At 43.5% G+C, this 17,344-nt stretch overlaps 1 protein-coding gene across 1 annotated transcript; it reads right to left on the bottom strand.

Annotated features, from left to right (window-relative positions):
• Positions 1-2,801: 2,801 nt before the first annotated feature.
• LOC124147354 (snake venom 5'-nucleotidase-like) lies at positions 2,802-14,537 on the bottom strand. Its single transcript, XM_046518045.2, has 9 exons — positions 13,980-14,537; positions 12,097-12,310; positions 11,600-11,788; positions 11,222-11,419; positions 8,628-8,759; positions 6,813-6,932; positions 6,020-6,178; positions 4,013-4,216; positions 2,802-3,144 (listed from the first exon to the last, which is right to left on the bottom strand). The coding sequence occupies exons 1-9, from the start codon at positions 14,301-14,303 to the stop codon at positions 2,930-2,932; spliced, it is 1,755 nt and encodes a 584-aa protein (XP_046374001.2). The 5' UTR covers positions 14,304-14,537; the 3' UTR covers positions 2,802-2,929.
• Positions 14,538-17,344: the final 2,807 nt, after the last annotated feature.

Below are 17,344 nucleotides of genomic sequence, written 5' to 3'. Positions count from 1 at the left end.
TCTCTTTGTGGATGTTCCTGAACCTTTAACTCTGTTTCTCTGATGAACGAAACGAAATAGCTGATGAATGTATCCAAAGTCATCTGCAATTCCCTATATACGCAAACCATGCTTTAAAGATGACTGCAAACAAGCCAGGAGGCGAAGGAAACAGTTGAGCATGCTATGATCAATAATAAAAATATCGCCATTGTAACAAAGGCCTGAGGCTTTCCTTGGTGCCTTCATAACTTAATAACATAACTCTCATTAATAATCTGATGAGCTGATGAGCCCTTTCTGAAACAACGTCGCATGAAACTGGCCGTGAAATATATCGCAAAACTATATACAAATAAATTTAATCCCGCCTATGTTATAATCCTCCTTATGTGGACTTGTACGATAAATACTAAATAGGCATCACTTATTCCACCACTTGGAATAAAAATATATCCTGCCGTTTTTGATTCGCTTTTCTGTCTTCAGGTGAATATGAGTATGTTCCACTTTGTCTTGAAATAATAGAACTACATAATGATCGTGCTACTGTTGGTTACCCAGTCGTGTTGGAATCATTGCTAACACAATGTCTGACGCTGCAACAAGAGCAGCGCTCAACAAATCTGTGACGTATGATTCCCATACATTGATTATAAACCTGTGACTAGACGTTACATCAGATATCTAATGCAAAAGAAGTGGGACACCCAATTAGGTATAAATATATACTACTCAAAAGATGTTAAGGATCACCCGATTCTTTCATAATGGTAAAGTTAATCTGTCATGACATGAGAGATTAACTATAGTAATATGAAAGAATCAGGTATCCTTAACTTCTTTTGAGTAGTATATTACATGCAATAAAACCAACTATTGGTGACACCTACTTGGGTTGTCAGTCCAGATTTGAAGAGGTCATTGTGCGACGATGTCATATTGGCCACTCCAGATATGAACATGAATATTTATTGAAAGGTGAGTATCGTTCGTTCTGTATCGTTGTGACGAGAGAATCACAGTCAGTCGTATCCTGCTTGACTGTTTAGAGTTTCCCATCACAACGGATACATATTTCAGCGCAACATCAACTATGGACCTTTCTAATAATGTTCCGTCTCATTTAATATTTGGCTTTTTGAAAGAAATTGATATGATTGAGAATTTCAATTTGTGTGCATAGTTTACATTTTACAATATTAGTAGCTAGTGTCTAAGTTGTAACTGAGATTGTTAGTGGATATATATCGTCAAACGTAGCGTGAAATGATTGTCACACTGAGAGGACATGTGAGGCCACTTCATTCCGTTTATTCCTGCTACTATTGTAATCGTTTTAAGTTTCGACGAAACTTGATGGCAATCGCCAGCAGCAAGAGGGATGGTGTAAATCCTGCTGGGTGACCATGCAGGTAGCTGAAGTACTATGAGTCCCCATGGTCCATAGTTAGGTTGCCTCACTTTGTTCCTGGTGATCTGTAGCCCATTTTTATAATGTATTGTTAGGTATTGTGATTCCTTTTTATGTTTCCCAACCGGTTTTTAATATAAATTTGTGAAAATCTGTTTACTTTACTGTCCTTTGTTGTTTTATGTATTCTATATTGAATTGTTATTTAAACATAATTTGTTGTATTCACGATATGGCTGAAATACTACTGATGTGACTTTAAATTTTATCTGTTGAACCGGTGCTGCAGCAAGGCATTGTGGGACCGGACGTATAACAGGGCATTCCGGGATCGGTGCTATAACGGGTCAGTGTGGGACCGGTGCTAGAACAGGGCACAGTGGGGCCGGTACTATATCAGGGCACTGTGGAATCGGTGCTATAACAGAGAATTGTGGGGCCGGTGTTATATCAGGGTATTTCGGGACCGGTGCTGTAATAAGGACTTCTGTGTTCGGGAACGGTGGAACTGGTGCTATAACGGGGCATTGTGGGACCGGTGCCATAGGAAGGAACAAATTGTTTGATAGGCATTAGTTAGAAGTTGACGGATGACAAGGTAGACACAATTTTATGGATAACAGCTTCTTTAATACTGTAAAAAGCGACGTTTCGGTATAGATCCTAGCATGATCCTAGGTTGTCTAGCATGAATGACTTGATGTTCATGCTTGACAACGGTATAAGGATCTATGCCGAAACGTCGCTTTTTACAGTATTAAAGAAGTTGTTATCCATAAAATTGTGTCTACCTTGTCATAGCAAGGAATTCTGGGTTCGTTGCTATAACAGGGCATTGTGGGACCGGAGCTATAACAGTGCATTGTGGGACCTGTGATATAACAGGGCATTGCGGTACGGCGCTATAACAGGGGATTCTGAGTTCTGTGCTATAACAGTGCATTGTGGTTAACAGGTTAAGAATTCAAAATTCAAATAATGCTTTCTTCTTGTATTAATTTAGAATAATTCAAAATCATTCATCTTCATCTTCATCCAATGAAACACATGTACACCTGGAATCTTCAAGAGAGGAGTGGAGTTAAGTGCTTCTATGCGTCTCAATATGATTAAAATGTCAACGTTCCGGTTGTGACAAAGTGAAACATATCATGCATATTATTCAAAATGTGAAATAAGGCAGCATCTCAGACATTCAGCATGTTCAAGGGCACGCATGAGAGTTTACAAAATGGATGTAGAGGAGAGTTTACAAAATGGATGTAGAGGAGAGTTTACAAAATGGATGTAGAGGATAAGAGATCCCATTGTGAACACCCCGAAACGTGCGATTAAATACAATATATTGATAATACACGAACAATACATTAATAATACCTTCCTGTCCAAATGATCAGGTGAAGACGTGTTTAGAAATTGTAGAAAAATATTTTATTTGAATATAGTGACATAGACTATTGTGAAGACTAGCTCCCACCAGCTTCATTGTATGTTAAGTACCACTAAACTGATTCTCCGGAGAAACTCAGACACCAGTCAGTAGAAACCAGTGCCACGTATACACGTTGATACGACAAGGAGCAGCACCGTCGCCGTCGCAGCCTCTAGATGTGTTGTTGGGCGAGTGACGTCACTACTGACGGGGCAGTTACACAAAGGTGTCTGTCGGAAACTGATACGCCCTTCCAGTCCGTGGGTGAGAGGGGAAACAGTTTTTACGTACTCGAGGAGCACGTATGAATCCACATCGCCTGCAACAACAACAACGTCATCTGCTGAAACTACAGATGGGATAATAGATGCTGCTCACACAACACATACACAAGAAATGATAGCTCAGTATAACTAAAATCACTGCTGCCTGTCCGTCCTGTCAATTAGTCCCAAAGAGTCAGGGCACGAGGATTGCTCCTGGACGTGCACTCTCGAGCAGGGCCACCTTGCACAAGACATTAGCACTTTAACTATCGTACACCTACGTAGCGCTCGGATCGCTTTGTGCAAATAGTCCCTGGACTCTCGTGCGATTCTTGGATCAGGTTCACAAAGCAACACACAGGACGCCTTTTTTTGTAAAACTATGAACAAAATTCGTTTTGTCGAACAAGACGATACATTTTTCTGGGGGTACGGGGCGCCCAGCTGTCTAAGGCGTCGCATTTCGCTGTGCAGAGCACGCCAGAAACCTATGGTGGTGGGTTCGAATCCCAGTTCGCCCCGATTATGTTCCTAGGTTTGTAAGTACCATACCCGTGCTCGTGGGTTTCACCAAATTGTAAACGTCTGAGACCTGCATCACTTCGGGCTTTTCTCCGACATTAAGTTGACACGCCGTGATATAACTAGTATACTGATCAAAGCGGCGTTAAAACTAACTCACTCACCATCTCATCTCTTCATAGTATACAAAGGCTTTCATAATTTGGATCAAAATTTCAGACCCCTATGGTATAGACATTCCAGGCAGGCAAAAAGGACACATCTTGCACAAAGCGGTCGTACCGCTGCTGAAACCTTGGAGTGCTGTGTTAAGCCTGGCATGCAGACTTGCGGACCACTGCGAGAATACATCCCACGCGTAGGTTGACCTAGTAACGCGCATGTCAGTAGCAAGCTTACCAAGTAGATGATGTTTGATCTTGTTCTTGTTGATGACGTCATATCCGTCGCCACCATTTGCAGTGAAGGAAGGCATGATGATCTTGTATACCTCGGTGTCCTCGAGATCCACGTAATGGGGCACGGAGCAGTTGGTGCATCTGACCTTGACCTCTATTACCCTTTGACCTACAGGCATCGTCACGTCGTACACGACTTTCAAACCTTGTGAATAGAAAAACTCTTTACAGTGCCTTTATACTGTTGACCTGACAAGTAAGGGAGGCAATACTAATCGGGACTTGTGTGGAGTTCAAATCAAATTTGTGGAACCCTTACAATCACAAAGACACAGTATATGGAAATGCACTGAACCTTTGTCAAACGTTATACATTTACAAGGTTGGTTGGTTGGTTTGTTGCTTAACGCAACACTCAGAAATATTCCAGCTATATGACGGCGGTCTGTAAATAATCGAGTCTGGACCAGACAATCCAGTGATTGACATCATGAGCATCGATCCACGCAATTGGGATCGATGACATGTATCAACCAAGTCAGCGAGCCTGACATTTACAAGGAATATGCCTAAGGCCTGGGGGCTTAGTTGTTTGAGAACCCGCAATTGGCTGTGTAGAGTTGCGTCCCTTAAGCGTACCAGAAACCCTGGATTCAAATTCCAGATTCGCCCGGGTTATGTTTCTTGGTTTGTCAGCAACCATACCGGTGTTTGTGGGTTCACCAAAGTGGTTCATGTTACATCTTCCCTAGGCAAGGGAATCGACTGCTTTAAAAGTCAAGTTTCCACCTTTGCCGAACTAGGCTCTAATTTCGGGGTTCGATCGTTGCGCCACCAGTGGTTATTGCGAGTTATGTTCCTTCTATGTTCGGGGGATCCCCCTACTGACCAATCAGATTCCACCTCTGATATCACTTGCATTAGCTTTAAACAAAATGGTGGCACCCAGTCAAGACGATCTCATCAATAATAAAGATCTTTATTGTAATAAAACGGGTTTTCACGAAGTGCATGAAATCGCCTGAGCACCTTGATTTTTAAAAGATTTTTAAAATATCTGTTGACGCCCAGTTGACGGTGCGCATGTTCTGCAAATCCTGCAATCGAACGAATTCAGCACGGCAGTTGCCATGCTGAACCGGATGTCGATATCGTCACGAATTTTAAAATGGACTATGCATAGACTCGTTCGTCCAGCCATAACATAACTCCAGCCTTGTTCGGCAGGGGTGGAAACTGGACGTTTCCCTCGGGCGATGGCTGCATCACATCGGGTTTTCCTCCAACATGAGTGAGTGAAGGAGTGAGTGAGTATGGTTTTACGCCGCTTTTAGCAATATTCCAGCAATATCACGGCGGGGGACACCAGAAATGGGCTTCACACATTGTATCCATGTCGGGAATCGAACCCGGGTCTTCGGCGTGACGAGCGAACGCTTTAACCACTAGGCTACCCGACCGCCCCCCCCCCCCCCCCCCCCCCCCCCTCCCACATGAAGCTGACACCCCGTCATCATATAGAACCCACACACTCATTACAAGGACAATTCGCTGTTCATTCATACCCGTAAAGATCCGGGGTAGTATAGGTCCTTAAAAGGTGACTATGCTTGTCGTAAGAGGATCAGGTGGTCAGACTCGCCGACTTGGCTGTTGCATGTCATCGTATCCCAACTGTGTATTATTCACTGACCGCAGTCATACAGCTGGAATACAGGAGTGCGGCGTTAAGCACAAACAAACAAACAAACCCATGAGGAGAATCGAACCCTGGCCTCCGCGTAACAAGCGTATCCCAATTGCGTAGATCGATGCTCATGATATCAGTCACTGGATGGTCTTGACTCTATTGTTTACAGATCGCCGTCATAGAGCTGGAATATTGCTGAGTGCGGCGTTTAACAACAAACAAACAAACAAATGCTGTACATTCACTAGGACAATTCGCTGTAGATTTCCCAGGACACTGGTACAACAGTTAACTGGAAGCTGTATTCTGTTGACGTACCCGACACTTGGAGGAACGCCCCAGACAAACTCCCGGTCTTTGCCCACTTGGACACCGCGAACTCCAGCGATTCCCGCACATGTTTCCCCAGCAACTCTACGATGTCAAAGGTGTTCCGGAAAGGCAGCACGGTGGTGATGTCGCCGAAAGTGACGTCACCTACGTAAAAGTATAAGTATCACATTACATATTCAAAATGCTTGTCATATCTTCAACCCCAAATCATGTGTTACCTCCGTTCAGGCATATAGAGAGACCCAGTGTAGTCTGGTGCAGAGAGCGTCTCCCCGAAGAGCGCAATGTCAGGGGTTCGATCCCCGGCAGCGTCTTACAAAAAGACGTTCAAAGATGGTACTTGTTGTTACCCTTCCTGGAACTTGGCATTAAGGGGATAAAACAGGGACTTGTCGGCTCCTGCCAATATACTGTGTCTGAGTGGGGTATTCAAGTTAAACTGTGGCATGGTATCTCAGTGGACTAGCACCATAACACCGGCATTAGTCCCGACTAGTACAATCAACCATACACACACACACTCACGCACGCACTCACACGCACACATATACTCATATAATGTTTGGGGAGTGAGTGAGTATGGTTTAACGCCGCTTTTAGCAATATTCCAGCAATATCACGGCGGGGGACACCAGAAATGGGCTTCACACAATGTACCCATGTCGTGAATCGAACCCGGGTCTTCGGCGTGACGAGCGAACGCTTTAACCACTGGGCCACCCGACCGCCCCTTATAATGTTTGGAACGAAATTGTTATTAGTAGTGCTAATGTGTTACCTTTCTGTATTGACGTCCGGATGCCGCCCCCGTTCATAAAAGCGAGGGCCACGTGGTTCCATTCCAGGGAGTCGCTGTGTTGCAGGTTCTGGTGCACCATGGCATCAGCGATCAGGTTCCCTGGGAATTAACCAAAGTCTATTACTTTCTGCAGTTATTAGTACATGGCAACACTTTGCATACCAATGAGAGATTAGATACTGACTAGCCGCAGTCGGTTATATTACTGCTGTCAGCCCGCGAAGTCATCAAGTCTGCCAGACAAACTAGTGAAGGATAGTGTAAGCATCGACCAGAGAACAACGCCGACACCTGGAAGTTCGACTTCGTCTTCTGTCTTGGACCAAGTTTGTCTCTCCATCCCTTCACACGCAGCAGCAGTATTTCAGTCACGTGATATATGTCATTAACTCTTTTCGTCAAAAATGAGAACGATGACATTTTACGACATACATTCTCGTTTACGACACTTGGTGATGTGTTTTCATACAAAAATGCACTTGTAGTACTGGAATCCTCCGTGTGCGAAATACGCATCAGTCGGAAAGCGCACGTTAAATCTCCAAAGTAAGTAAGTAAGTAAGTATTGGTATCCTCCGTGTGCGACATACGCTTGCAGTCGGAAAGCGCACGTTAAATCCCCAATATAAGTAAGTAAGTAATTGGTATCCAATTTATTACCCCTTATGTACTTTCCGAACAAATCTATGTCTTAAATGTGTAAAAAAACACATTGAATATGTATTTTTGTGAATGTTATTGGGTCAAATATGTTAAGTGCTCATCAATCTTTTTTCTGTTTTTATTTTGGGCTGGTGACCTTTAAATACTGATAAAAACCGTCTATCTGGCAAAATACTATATATTGAAATAAACAGGTTTCTTCGCACGCAGTTCTGTAATAACTGACGTGTTATATATGACGGTAGATGAATATCTATGTAAATCAGTTAATATATGCACACGTAATTCACATATGGCGAGCAATAATAGACTGGTTTCATGCCTAATATATGAAACTGTACACGAGTTTTATTTTGTTCTCAATACATATTACCTGGAAATCTCTCACTATAATTTTTATAAACGGCACCTATTAATTAATTTATATTTTGCTGTGACCAAAGACTAATTTGTTTGTCAGTACTTTGGTTGTTATAACAATGTTGCAACCATTTGCCCCATTTTGAAGCATTAAGCATTCTCACTATACTATATATCACTATATATCAGTTTCAAATCTATACATCAATATCCGTTCATTAAATATGTTCATATGGGCCGCTAAAATTAAATTTTGCTCAAATACATTTTTATTCGTAAACTTCTTGATACGACCTTTGTTGATTAAGTTGAATGATTATGCTTATAATATTTGGATATTTTGTATAAAGTTCAGTGTACACTTGCAACCACAACCACTTGAACTCCGTTGTTTTGAGAAAGTTCTAAGTGAGAATAAGGGATCGGCGTAGAGCTTTAAACTTTCCATCTTTCCAAACATATTTTTGGGGAGATAAATTGTCAAGTGTTACCCGGACCGTTCAGCCTTGTAGACCGAAGGCGCCATGGAAACGTCTAAAATGCGGAGAAATTGGAATGGTTGAATTCGGAACCCGGACAACATCTTTCATCCGCTAGGTTTAGAATGACCCGCACGACGATGAGTAATATTTATTTTTCCTCGTTTGGGGCCGAACTGATTCCTATTACGTATCCATCCATTTACTTGGGTGCCGTAACGTATCTCTGTCGGGAGAAGCACCACGGAATAGTGGGTGGAACACTTTGTCTGAGTCATCGGTCAAATCTTACCTAAGTTGCACTCGCTGACCCTACAAGAAGACCGTTCTCCGTCCAGCAGCACCTGACTTCTCGCGACCACCTGGCTCATCTCGTCGGCTACACCTTCCCTATAGGGGCGCATCACCTTCAAGATCGCTTCATCTAGACAGAAAACAATATACCTAAAACGGTACCATTTTGTTCATCCAAATGTAGATGAATTCGTGTCTTTGATGCAATCAGTCAATACAAATATTGTTCGTAACTTATCAATGTATATTTATTATGCTCTGTCAATCAGAAAGTAGTTTGTGTGAACAGCCTCTCCACATAGACACTGTAATACTGTGGGACTGTGGCCTCTAACTATTGCGAACAAGCATGAAATACTCATATCCCCCGCCAATATGATATGCCCGGTTATGTGCAAGGCAAGAAATATTTACGGTTTTCAAAACGAGCACTATCGCCAAAGTCAAAGTCGTTGCTATGTAAACTCGAAAAGTAATTTATTCTAAAATCCCAAAGTATTCAAAGGCACAAGTTTACCACAAGACCTATCTATGTGCCAAGTTTGGTTAAGCCATCTCTCATGTGTTTTTAGATCTGCTCCGGAAAAAAAATGTGAAGGACGGATGGACGGTAGGACGGACGGACAGCATCCATTCCCATATCCCCCTTCCACTTCGTGGCGGGGGATGATAAACATATTGATAGTCCCAGAGATGGAATGATTAGCTGGCTGTTACTGTGACGTGTCCTATACAGTGAAATAGTGGTCTTGTAAAGGGACGTGTTGGTCTGTAGACAGTGAAATAGTGGTCTTGTAAAGGGACGTGTTGGTCTGTAGACATAGATATAGTGGTTATAGTGGTCTTATAACTGGACGTGTTGGTCTGTAGACAGTGAAATAGTGGTCTTGTAAAGGGACGTGTTGGTCTGTAGACAGTGATATAGTGGCCTTGTAAAGGGACGTGTTGGTCTGTAGACAGTGAAATAGTGGTCTTGTAAAGGGACGTGTTGGTCTGTAGACAGTGATATAGTGGCCTTGTAAAGGGACGTGTTGGTCTGTAGACAGTGATATAGTGGTCTTATAACTGGACGTGTTGGTCTGTAGACAGTGATGTAGCAGTCAATAATCTGACTTACTGGTCTTAAGATTCGGGGATGAAAACACCGAAACGTCGCTCCTAATTGTAATAAAGAAGTTGTTCATCCATATACCTAATCCTGACTTAGTACTCAAACTTCTAAATGCCTCTCAAAGAAGTTGAACACATTTTGTTTATATCAGTCCAAATATAGGAGTTGAAGAATGTCACCAGTGCATAATGGTGCTGACACAACGATGATCGTAGCGTCAGAATAACACCAGGCTTTGTGTGTACGGCTGTGTACCATGTCATACCACGATTTGTGTATATGGTTATATGCCTAAACGTTATGATAGTATTACTAACCCTGTGTTGTATGGCCAAGCACGTTATGATACCAACCCTGTGTTGTATAGGCAAGCACGTTATGATACCAACCCTGTGTTCTATGGCCAAGAACGTTATGATACCAACCCTGTGTTGTGTTGCAAAGCACGTTATGATACCAACCCTGTGTTCTATGGCCAAGAACGTTATGATACCAACCCTGTGTCGTATGGCCAAGCACGTTATGATACCAACCCTGCGTTGTATGCCCAAGCACGTTATGATACCAACCCTGCGTTGTATGCCCAAGCACGTTATGATACCAACCCTGTGTTGTATGGCCAAGCACGTTATGATACCAACCCTGCGTTGTATGCCCAAGCACGTTATGATACCAACCCTGTGTTTTGTTGCCAAACACGTCATGATACCAACCCTGTGTTGTATGGCCAAGCACGTTATGATACCAACCCTGCGTTGTATGCCCAAGCACGTTATGATACCAACCCTGCGTTGTATGCCCAAGCACGTTATGATACCAACCCTGTGTTGTATGGCCAAGCACGTTATGATACCAACCCTGTGTTGTATGGCCAAGCACGTTATGATACCAACCCTGTGTTGTACGGTCAAGCACGTTATGATACCAACCCTGTGTTGAATGGCCAAGCACGTTATGATACCAACCCTGTGTTGTACGGTCAAGCTCGTTATGATACCAACCCTGCGTTGTATGGCCAAGCACGTTATGATACCAACCTTGTGTTGTATGGCCAAGCACGTTATGATACCAACCCTGTGTTTTGTTGCCAAACACGTCATGATACCAACCCTGTGTTGTATGGCCAAGCACGTTATGATACCAACCCTGCGTTGTATGCCCAAGCACGTTATGATACCAACCCTGCGTTGTATGCCCAAGCACGTTATGATACCAACCCTGTGTTGTATGGCCAAGCACGTTATGATACCAACCCTGTGTTGTATGGCCAAGCACGTTATGATACCAACCCTGTGTTGTACAGTCAAGCACGTTATGATACCAACCCTGTGTTGAATGGCCAAGCACGTTATGATACCAACCCTGTGTTGTACGGTCAAGCTCGTTATGATACCAACCCTGCGTTGTATGGCCAAGCACGTTATGATACCAACCTTGTGTTGTATGGCCAAGCACGTTATGATACCAACCAAGTTACCCACCTTGCGCCGTGTTGTTGTCCAGAAGGATTGGGTTACCTCCCCATGACGTGATGACACCTTCCGGGTCAAAGGTCACTTCCAGAGCTCCAAGATATTTCCCGTAAGCATAGTCCTGCACCACGAGCACCTTGGCCCCTCCCGACTGGGTCACCACGTGGGGATACACTCCTTCCGGTTCCTCATTGGACGGGTGGTCGCCTGAAAAAATATCAATCTATTACAGGTTTGTCTTGAAGTGTAGAAAGCAGCCTGAACTTTGAACAATATACGAAAACGTCATACACAACTGTCCGTATGTTTTGTTGGGTGGGTGTGCGAACAGTATGCATGTATATGTGAGTATGACATATGCGTTGACGTAGGCATGTGCGTTCTCACCTGTGTAGAGGAAGGTGTTAGTGTGACCTCCGACCACCACATCTAGGTTATTGACCTCTGCTGCTATTCGTTGGTCAACATCAAATCCCGAGTGACCGAGAGCGATGATCTTGTTGATGCCCTGTGACATCAGGGAGTCCACCTCTCTCTGGACTGCTACAACCTCATCTTCAAATTTGAGGTTCTGACCTGGAATGAATATGTCATAAATGGAAGGTAAATGCTGAAGTATCTCCATTAGGGTGTTGAGAGTATGAAAGGGTCAGTCGTTTACCCCTCGGTGCTGTTTCATTGAGTGAGTGAGTGAATGGGTATGGTTTTACGCCGCTTGTAGCAATATTCCAGCAATATCACGGCGGTGTTACACAAGAAATGGGCTTCACTCATTATACCCATGCGGGGAATCGAACCTGGGCCTTCTGCGTGACGAGCGGACGCTCTAACCGCTAGGCTACCCCACTGTGCTGTTTGTTTGACGACGGTATAGTGGCACTGACCTGGAACAGAAATTGACGGTGTCTCTCTGGAGGTGTACCCGATGATCCCGATACCTTCACCATCGACAGTCAACACCGTGTGTTTCACCAGCTTGTTATTGACCCGTGGCTCGGCAGTAGCGTCGATGTTGGCGCTGGCCACGGTGAAGTTGACGTCGTTGAGTAAGGGAATCAACCCGTCGATGCCGAGATCGAACTCGTGATTACCCAGCGTCTGGAAAGAGCAGATAGAAAACGAGTTCCATAAGAACATATCAGGATCTTAAATTATCCTCCTCGTCACCTGGTGCAAAAACGTGAAAAATGATGACAATTGAATGACACATTGTTGACTTATTCTTGCCTGTTTATAACCACTACCGCGAGTTACGAATGCCATAACTTACACGTGAATTTTGCTTTACTGTTTTCCGCCATGACATTTTTGAACAATTGTGAAAACAATGCCGTTTAAGACATTGCAAATCGACAATGGCTGCGTTTTGACACACCGTTTGTCGAACATCAGGCCACCAACATTTTCCAATAAAATATATCCGATTCATATCCCGGACTTTTCGTGTAGTGAGGTTCAGTAAACTATATACTACCTGCGCGTTTCTTTCTTTCTTTCTTTGTTGATACTTCAACAGCATGTCTCTATACTTAGGGGAGGTAACTCTCTATGTAATTGTACCAGCAATAGTGCAGTGAACGGCTAGGAGGGGGGAGGGGGGAAGGGGGAGGGGAAGGAGGGGGGGAAGGGGGGTGTAACTAGAGCAATCGTTCGATTTCAGAACACGGCAGGTCTTACCAAAGCGAACAGCGACATCCTTTGAGAATTATATATGTTTTGCCTCGAGAACAATATGTGAGCAATAACTCACCGTAAGAAGGAACAGTGACCAAGCGATGACAGACAGATGTGACATTTATCGGTGAACTTATTTCCCTGTATAAAAGTAAAGATGTTTCATCACTTGTACCTGGCTAATGCACATACAGACTTGCAGTATATTGCTTCCCATCGCGGAGACAGAATATTGTGCGACTGTTCCATGTACAGGCGCAACGACACCAAACATGCATGGAAGTTTTGGCAGTGGGTCATCAAGACCTGACCAGTCCGATTAACATTACTCTGTTCCCACCTGTGGTAAGTTTTCACTCACCTACTGATTTCTGTTCATGAGAAGACCCCTCAAGTTATCCAACCATATGTTGTCTTCAAAGGAATCCGCAGTTCGTTCAGGTGAGACATACTGTGTTGTTTTGAGAAGTCAAAGGTCGGTGTCGCGAGACGCCCCCGTCACACCAGTGCGACCTTTTAGTTTGTTTATTTTCTATTTTGGACCCAAACTAAGCAAAGGTGGGTCTCGTGACCCCTCCCCCCTCACCATTCACCCCCCACCCCGGGCGACCACCCCGGGCGACTTTTACGACCGCGAATTCGGCTTCGCTTGACTGGTTTCTTTGCATGGGGAAAGGTCATGGCCGCGTCTTCAAATTCATGTTTGGTGTTGCGGGATAGTGAAGAATGACGGCCATTCCTAACTGTCACTGACTGACCGTCATGACTTGAGTGGATGAGAACGTAACACTCTTCAGAGACAGGACAGGAACCTTTAGAGACCTCGGGCTTTTGCCACTGTCCAGATATCTATTGACGGTAAAACACGCCTAGGTCATATTCCGGACCTAAATTGATGGCAACAAACGCCTTGGTCACTATCCTAGTGTGATGAGAGTAGAGTTAACAGTAACTCCAGACTCCAGCATAAAACTGCATTGTGAATACAAACATAACCCTAATGTATAAATATATTCAATAATGATTTAATCGTAAGGGGTTAGCTCTGTTCTGATTCTAAGGATGTCAAAATATAACAAATAAAAATACTCGCCATGACGTCATACTGCAACAGGTTCATGAATCTGGCAACAACGGCACCCCGGTACTTGTAGAACCACAGCGTCCCCGAATATTCGTCCCCTGCCGACAGGAGGATGGTGTTGGGATGGAGGAGGCGCTGTTCACGGACTTTGGTCACAAGTCGCGCTGTCCCACCAAAACATTTCCCCTCTGTCACATCATCGGCTTGGCACTGGCCACTGTATTTGTTGGTCTGTTCGAATCTGGCGTGGATGTCGTTGGTGTGGAGGATGGTGAGGTTGAAGCCGACGACCACAGCAGGCAGAAAGATCCCCAGCAGAGGTACAAGGAGCATGTCGAATATCTTACGTCTTATCTTAAGTCTGTGACGTGAAGCTGTTAGGTTGCTGTAGGCGAAGCTATAAGGCTTAGCTGTAACGTGAAGTTGTGTCAGCAGTTAACAGCGTTCCTGTTATAATCCAATGGTACAGAGGATTGGGGAAAAACACGTCATAAACAAGTCTTCTGGTCTGGGTTATGTGGCGACACCCTCCTTGTTGCTGGTCGTATTGCTACTGTCACAGACTATGTTGTCATCTCTCCATTGAATCAATTGACACGGTCGGTGATTTTCGCGGCTCAGATCATTGAGGCGTGAGTTTGTGGTGTTTGAATGTCTTTGTTTATTCCAGTCTGGGCCGTTGCGTTCACAGCTGTCAATTCAGATGAAGTGCTAGAACGGCAAGCACATTAGAAGGATTTATTATGGAACCTGCTAACCCGGTTTTTCGATACAAGGCTTTTGTTGGAATCATCTTACAAATGAGTTTGTGAAGACCACACCATTTCTAAATTGTGATAGAAATGTGTTACAATCAACATAAGTAACTGAGGTAATAAAAGCATTCGTATATTATTTAACCACTATTTTGCCTTGTACGCCTTGTTTCGGCAGATAATCGAGACTTGTTATTCGCTGGCGTTGACGTTTTATATTTACTTGAACTGGGTCGATGTTTCTAATGGTGGACTGAAGTCCCCGAGTGTCATCATAAGCTCGAGGTGGGTGGAGGATTACCATTGTTTGTAGCTTCAACAAATTGTCTCGTCAATACTCGACGGTTTACTGGTCGCCGTCGTATGGCAGGGATATGACAGGAGTATGACAGGGATATGACAGGAATATGACAGTGATATGACAGGAGTACTGTTATGCTGCTTTAAGCAACATATACTTTTCTTGCGAGTGCTGGATGCTCCCGGTATAGTACATCTTCCCGAGGCAAGAGAGTTAACTGACTTTAAAGTCCACCCTTGCCGAACTAGGCTGGCATTATGGAGTTACATTTTGACTGGACTAACGAGTCTATGCATAGGTCCAATGAAAATCGAACAACGAAATCGCAATCCGGTTCGTAAAACCGCCAACTCGTTGTCAGCAGATATTTTCTAAATCTTTTCATGGTCTTAATCAAGGTGCTGACGTGATTTGATGCATTTCGCGGTGTACTGACTGACTGAGTGGTTTTACGCCGCTTTTAGCAATATTCCAGCAATATCACGGAGGGGGACACCAGAAATGGCGATTTTCATCGTCAGTATATATCTGGATTATTATCAAGGCGATATTTATCGTCAGTATATATCTGGATTATGACCAAGGTGTTTGTTATTGTCAGTATATATCTGGACAGTGGCAAAAGCGTTTGTTACCGTCAGTATCTTCGGTCTTCGGCGTGACGAGCGAACGCTTTAACCACTAGGCTACCCGACCGCCCCTCATTTCGCGGTGTAAGACCCATTTGTCACAATGCAGATCTTGATTATTGATCAGATCGTCCTGACTGGGCGTCGCCATTTTGTTTGAAGCAAATGCAAATGATACGAGAGATGGAATCTGATTGGTCAACATGAGAGGCTTAGATGGGACATAACTGGTAATAATTCCAACCAAATTCGGCAAGGGTGGAAACTGGACTTAGTCAAGTCTCTTGCCTCGGGAAGATGGTATAGTAGGACATGCACACCCTTTTCGCGAACACCTGGTGTCATCGTGGATTTTCTGTCATCCATTCGTTTAATCTTCACCACTGTTCTGCCTTTTACAACCATTATCTTCATTGCATATGGATGGTGACCTACGCGTTTGCTACCGCCCGTATATCTATTTGAATAGTGACCAAGGCATTTCTTACCGCCAGTGAATATACCTGGGTGTCTGTTACCGTCAGTATATATCTGGATAGTGACCAAGGCGTTTGTTGCCATCAATTTATGTCCGGAATATGACCTAGGCGTGTTTTACCGTCAATATCTATCCGGATTATAATCAAGGTGATTGTTACCGTCAATAGATATCTGGACAGTGGCAAAAGCGTTTGTTACCGTCAGTATCTATCTGGGGAGTGACCAAAGCTTTTGTTACGTCAGTATATATCTAGATTATTATGAAGACGATTTTCATCTTCAGTATATATCTGAATAGTGACCATGGCGATTTTCATCGTCAGTATATATCTGTATAGTGACCATGGCGATTTTCATCGTCAGTATATATCTGGATTATTATCAAGGCGATATTTATCGTCAGTATATATCTGAATATGACCTTGGTGATTTTCATCTTCAGTATATATCTGTATAGTGACCATGGCGATTTTCATCGTCAGTATATATCTGGATTATTATCAAGGCGATATTTATCGTCAGTATATATCTGGATTATGACCAAGGTGTTTGTTATTGTCAGTATATATCTGGACAGTGGCAAAAGCGTTTGTTACCGTCAGTATCTATCTGGGGAGTGACCAAAGCTTTTGTTAACGTCAGTATATATCTAGATTATTATCAAGACGATTTTATTGTCAGTATTTATCTGAATAGTGACCTTGGTGATTTTCATCTTCAGTATATATCTGAATAGTGACCATGGCGATTTTCATCGTCAGTATATATCTGGATTATTATCAAGGCGATATTTATCGTCAGTATATATCTGGATTATGACCAAGTTGTTTGTTATTGTCAGTATATATCTTGAGATTGACCAAGGCAATGGTTATTGTCAATATATATCTTGATAGTAACAAAGGAGTTTGTTGCCGTCACTAATAATCTTGATCAAGGGGTTTGCTATCGTCAAGTATGTAACTGACTGCGGAATGCGCGATGTGTGGACTCTTTGGCATTCGAGTCTGTACTCCAGTTTTAATGTAAATATTTAATAATGTAACCTTGGTACATAGGGTTTGTTTCAGTAGCTTGGGTCATGACCATGGCGGGTTTAAGGTTAGTAGCGTATGTAACATCGCAGCGAGGCACACAACATGTTCTGTGTGAAGGTTACCTGTACTACAAGAGCACCACTCGATGGACAACACTGGAGATGCATCCCCA

Source organism: Haliotis rufescens, unplaced genomic scaffold (assembly GCF_023055435.1).
Source record: "Haliotis rufescens isolate VD_foot unplaced genomic scaffold, xgHalRufe1.0.p SCAF_26, whole genome shotgun sequence".
NCBI classification, from domain to species: domain Eukaryota; kingdom Metazoa; phylum Mollusca; class Gastropoda; order Lepetellida; family Haliotidae; genus Haliotis; species Haliotis rufescens.
The sequence above is the reverse complement of the archived record's forward strand: the minus strand, read 5'-3'. Positions and strand labels throughout refer to the sequence as shown.